The following is a 6,000-nucleotide window of genomic DNA, read 5'->3' on the forward strand; positions in this document are numbered from 1 at the left end:
GGTTAGTCTCAAAATAAGTGAAATTTAATTGAGTTGTTAATTTAAGTTAGAGGAAGTACTCAATTTTTGATCTTGTTGAGATTACATTATAAATCACCGATGATTCCATATATTTTAAGGATTTTGGATTGATTAATTTTAGCCGAAATTTAGCCATTATTATTGATGATCTTCTAAGAAAATTTATTGCCTACCCTCTAGTATGCATTATGATGCATAAAACATAAATAACCGAATGTACGAACAAATTAAACACTATATTTCTTTCAATTCACTTAATTCTTATCGTTTTTTTATTTTGTGAGCGATATTTTAATTAAATGATACAGAATAATTAACAAATAAATCAGAGGAAGTACTATCTATATATCTACAAATCCATATATTATGTCAAGCGTCTAACATTCATTTGTCGAACTTCTTTCTAACATCGTACGACTCTAACTCGAAAACATACACTTGTTGAAGAATGATTGAAATGTATTTCAATTACGTACCATGATTAACTTCATTATTAGATCAGGAAAAATTCAACCCTATATCTAATAATGTTGTTTGATGGATGATCATTGATTGCAAACTAAAACAAGAAAGTGGTCCTAAAACAAATAAAACTCATAATCAATTCTTGTCATAAATAAATACTCTCTTTTGTGTCATTAGACAAACTAATGCGTCTCTTTTACTAATTGTAATTACTATGTGATTACTGATTACACACTTATGGTATGGAGTCCACCACCTACTTTCCACTATGCAAAATATATCCTAAAATGAGAGATGAGATTAATGACGGAGTTAGGATTTGAATTATGGATGCGAAAAATTGCACTGATAGTGAGTGAAAGGGTAATGGTATAAGGTAAACTTGAACAAAATTGATTTTATTTCCCGTACTAGCCCCCTAGCTCAACCATTGTAGGTTATGTGTGTGCGATGTATTTCTCCAATCTCGATCAATTCTTTAGGTTTTCTTTGTATAAGTGTCTTAATCATTTATTTGCATTCACGAAAGTTATTGATCTTTTTCATGTGCAAATTGTTTTACTTTTTGCGTTTATTCTTTCCTTGATCGTTAATATCTCTTCCTTCGTTAATCACTATGTCAAACGCAAAGGTAAAGAATTACCGGAATACAGAGGTACCAAAACAAAACACGTAAATTATCTTTAAAAATCGAGTGATTTAGCATAAAATAAGAGATGGACCTAAAATTGCACTACAAAACATTAAGGGTCCATAAACAATTTAACATCCAACATTTTTCAAAAATTTTAAAAATAAAATAAAATATGAATGATCCATCAATTCAAAGTACCTCTTTTGAGCTTGTAAAAAATTTGTCTTCATTAGAGTGCAATTGGTGAGGATGTAGTTCATTGGAATGTAACTCTTCATTGATAAGTTTTTGTCATCATCTTTAAAGTCATTTTGCTTTTACATATTCCATTACTATACATACATTGATTTCTCCTCCTTTTTACAGGCTTTGTTTTAATATAACAGTCAGTCTCACATAAGACGGAGATATTCGTTTTAACATTAAAATTTGTTAAATATCATCCTACTCGAACATATAGAACACGTCAGTTGTTTTTTCTTATACATTTTGCTTTTGGCTTATACTCCGACCTCCGTACATATTATTTGACCCGTTTTAAGCTTTAGACCGATACATTTATCTTAAACAAAAATTTGTTTTTAATAATAATAATATTCTATTTATTTTCTTACATTATTCTTTTTATAATGTAGTACGTTGTTTCCTCTGTGTTTTTTGCATGGCCTTGTCCTTTTCACTTCCCCTTCACATTAATGGCTTGTTTCAACATTGCCAAAATGTAGAGGGCTCATTACCTTTTATTTATGTGACCTGTCATTCTATTTTGCGCAATCCATTTTTTGGATTGGTTCCCTTGGCTTATCTTCAGCTGAGTATGGGTTGAGAATTATATTCAGTGGTGGAGCGAGAGTGACTAGCGAGAAAACGAGAAATCGAAAATTTTTAATCAAATTTTTGAGATTTTTTAAACTTTGCCTTATGGTCTTAATTGCTTGTCTCTGATGAAATTTTTCGCCCTCTAAAGTTCAAATCCCGAGTTCCTGACATATGAGAAACTTTATGTAAAGCTAAATACTAGTTCACCTAGTTAGATTAGCATAAGTTCATCCATTGCGCTTGCTCTTATACATGACATATATTGACGATGTGATTTCCACCAATAAGAAGAACTAGATTATCATTGCCAATATGTTTCAAAATATTGGGAATAACGGATATAGGACATTACTAATTGATGGATGAGGAGTGAATGGTGAGAAAAATGGGACGTGTCTTGGAAGTATTTGCATTTGTATAATTATCATTTTTTGGACTTGTACTAAAATATTAGCAATGCTATTGAAAATCATCTAATTAAGCTAAATACTAGTTCATCTAGTCGGATTAGCATAAGCCAAACCCGAAAAATTTCTTCCTAGTTCCTTCTATCGCATGCCAAGGAAGGAGGCACAAGTGCACAACCAACGTGAGCTAGTAGGAATGGTCGCCTCTTATATTAAAAATGTTAAGATTAGGGATAAAAAAAAATAGAAGTTATTTGGATGTAATAGATACACAAATGCCTTAAGTTTAACAAATAACAAGAAGCTGTTAGCAAAGCCTTACTTGACAATAATTTGAGATTGGTTAATATGAAATGGAATTTGAAAGTATTAATTGAAGGTAATGAGAAAAGAATAATGTTATGAACTTTGAAATCAAAAAAATTAGAAAATTTACTCTTAAATGGAGAGGGGTCTTATGTCTCTAAGCTCAAACAAAATTACTCCCTCTTATTCACTATATTCTTCTCTATTTCTTTATTCGGATTATTTGTGTTTTTTTCCCTTTTTTTCTTTTTTGGGTTGATTTGTGTGCTCCAAATTATGATGACATGTGGGGTAGTGTGGTCCAAATTTACTTTATTATTTCTTGTGCAAAAAGGAAAGGAGAAGAATATACAGTAGTGAATAGTATGGAGTATAATATAGCTCATTTTCGTCAAAAAAGACATAATTAGAGATGGAAGTGGGTCATGTCGGGCCATGTCTCGCGCTGGTCCACCGTGCCTGGAGAAGAAAATGGTATGGCCCAAGCCCATGAAGTTGGGCTTCGTGTCGTGTCAGTCAAATGATAATGACGGCTTAGGCACGACCCACGTGTCGTGCCGTGTCGCTCCGGGTAAAGTTGGACAACAGTACCGGTTGGCCCGACCCGCACTAGCCCGATCCACTCCCATGGCCTGCCCAACTCGCTCCCTAAGCCAGGCCGGTCCCGGGCTCCCTCCTCCTCAACCCACACCCGCCTCCTTTTCTACCCATTTTGCCCAACCGGGCCGGTTCAGGGTCATCACTCCCAGCCCGCACACTCCCAGCCTGCAGTGGAGGCTCGGGCTTCCCATCCACCAACCCAGCCCGGGTCCAGTCCAGCCCAGCCCAGGTCCAGCTCTAGTTCCGTGCTTAAGCATTTCTTCCAGTTTAACCCAATTTCTTTGTATTTTGAGCGTACATAGGCACGATATTTTTTCTCAAACTTCGGCCCAGGCACGACCCATGGCGTGCTGGACCGTGTCAATTCCGTGTCGTGCCAAAATGAGCTGCGAGTCGTGCTTGAGTGTGTCAGCCTAACTGCCCGTGTGGCCACTTCCATCTCTACTCAAACTTAAGATTCTTAAGATTCTCCTGGTTAAATTTTGTAATCGACAAATTGGTCATCATGGCCTCATGGGTAAATTTGAAAGTGTATTGTCCTATCCACTGGATATTTCTGGTGGTGACTGATGTACAAATAGTACTAACTTTTGTATATTTAGTGGATGTCATATTGTCATTAGCATATCTGATAGCTCCCTGGAATCTGTTACTTTTTTTTTACCCTTGAAATACTAATAACGTCAGCCTTGTTTTATGGATGCAAAGATCGGGTAATTACCATTTTCATACAATTTTACTTTATTGACTATATTCCCTTCAGGCATCGTCATTCTTCATTGCTTGCTCAACCATCACGTGAAATAACCCCAATATGGCTTGCTTGTCTAAATAACGTGTGGGATTAACATTTTCTCAATCTATCAAAATTTTACTAGACATGTTTTGGATTGGTATGGCATATTCTCTCGGCTTCGATCAAATTTTTACGTGTACTTTTGAGTTTTGACATAAAGACCGAGGAGAATAAAAGAAAGCGGGTTTTAAAAATATAGAAGGTGAAAAACTTGCAAATATGATGTGATTATGTGAAGGATTGTGATTTGTGAGTTTGTATATGCTTAAAACGAAAATGTAGAAATCTGATTGGAATATTAAAATTTTACTAGTCATGTTATGAATGGTATATATAGCATATTTCCACCGTGTCGTTAAATTTTTACATTTATTTTTGGTATAAAGACTAAGGAGAACGAGAGAGTGTGTTTTTAAAAGATGAAGAGGAAGAAACAACTTCCACGGTGAAAGATTGTGAAGTTGTACGTGGTTAAAATGAAAATGTAGAAATCTGACTTGAATACCCAAATATAAAGAAATAATTGAGACAACTGGAGCATTTAAATATACTGGTACTAAGTAAAATATCAACTTCGTACTTTGATAATTTTATAATATTAATATGTGGTGATTGAGGAGAACGAGAGACAACATACTTTTAAAAATATAGGAGAAGAAACAACCGTCACATGTGAAAGATTGTGAAACTCGTACATGCTTAAAATGAAAATGTAGAAATCCGACTCAAATACCCAAATAAGGAAAACGTAAAGAAATAATCAAGACATCGGGAGCATCTAAATATACTGGTAGTCTGGTACCAAGTAAGAATATGAAATTCGTACTTTGTTAAATTTAAGCAAATACGATTTTATTTTATAAATATTAATTTTAAATTACACTTTTTAGATATTCATGCTCGATTTCATATCGAAGTTGATTTTTAGAACTAAGGCACTAGAGAATTTAATTTCCATTTTAAGGAACAAAGTATTAACACAAATTTAGTATTCCCAACTAATAGAGTAAAAATCCTCTCCATTTCCTAAAAAGAAATGGAGAGTCCATTTCCTATCAACGGACGAGATTGAATTCTATCGACATCGAACGGTTCACGAATTATGCATAGAAATAAAGGATTAATAGAGTATGGAGAGAATAATATTATTAAATGGATTTGTGAGAGGAAATGGAGAGAAAGGAAATGGAGAGGATCCTAATTGCAACTAATATGGCTAAGACTTGGACTAGCAAGGGAACCACAGTAGCCCACTAGGTTACTAGGGGTATTGTAGATATGGTAGAATACAGTTCGTAGCTTTGACTTTCTGAACCACTAAGACTTGACTCTTTGACTAACCATTTCCAAACTAAAGTGAAAGAGGGTCAAATATCTGTCTAAAGTAAAAGGGGGTCAAATATGCTTAAAATGGTGAATTTTTGGGCTCCACCATGCAACTTGTTGTTTGTTTTTATGCCTAAAGTGGGTGAATATTTGACCTGTCTATAACTTTAGTCTCCCATCTATAATGAGAATTTGTATTGTATCTAAAGCTAATCTTAGACCTAAAACAAGTAACAAACCTAGCTAAGTTGTTTATGGAATTGGGGGTACCATCCATCTCCAATGTCCATTTGGTGAAAGACAGGGGGAACTCACTTTTCAGGGAAGGTAATTTCGTATTGGCTGCTCGTCACTACACTCAAGCCCTTAAACTCGTACGTTTTCTAGGCCTTCCACCCATTCATGACCAGCCCGTAGCCACTTCTCTATGCCTCTCCCTTGTCCTTAATTTAGCAGGTTGTCAGTTGAAGCTTTCCCAGTTTAATCGTGTTTGCTGTTACTGTACGTTCGTCTTATCTTTTGATCCGAGCAATGTTAAGGCCCTTTATCGTAGGGGCCTTGCTTTTAAGCATCTGAACTTTCTCAACAAGGCTCTTGATGACTTTGAGCATGTTGTGAAACTTTGA

The 6,000-nt window shown here is 35.0% G+C and overlaps 1 protein-coding gene across 1 annotated transcript; it reads left to right on the forward strand.

Moving 5' to 3' along the window:
• The first annotated feature begins 5,628 nt into the window (after nt 1-5,628).
• LOC141590697 (uncharacterized) lies at nt 5,629-6,000 on the forward strand. Its single transcript, XM_074411265.1, has one exon. It carries the CDS (start codon nt 5,629-5,631, stop codon nt 5,998-6,000), a length of 372 nt encoding a protein of 123 aa, XP_074267366.1.

Source organism: Silene latifolia, chromosome 7 (genome assembly GCF_048544455.1).
Source record: "Silene latifolia isolate original U9 population chromosome 7, ASM4854445v1, whole genome shotgun sequence".
NCBI classification, from domain to species: Eukaryota; Viridiplantae; Streptophyta; class Magnoliopsida; order Caryophyllales; family Caryophyllaceae; genus Silene; species Silene latifolia.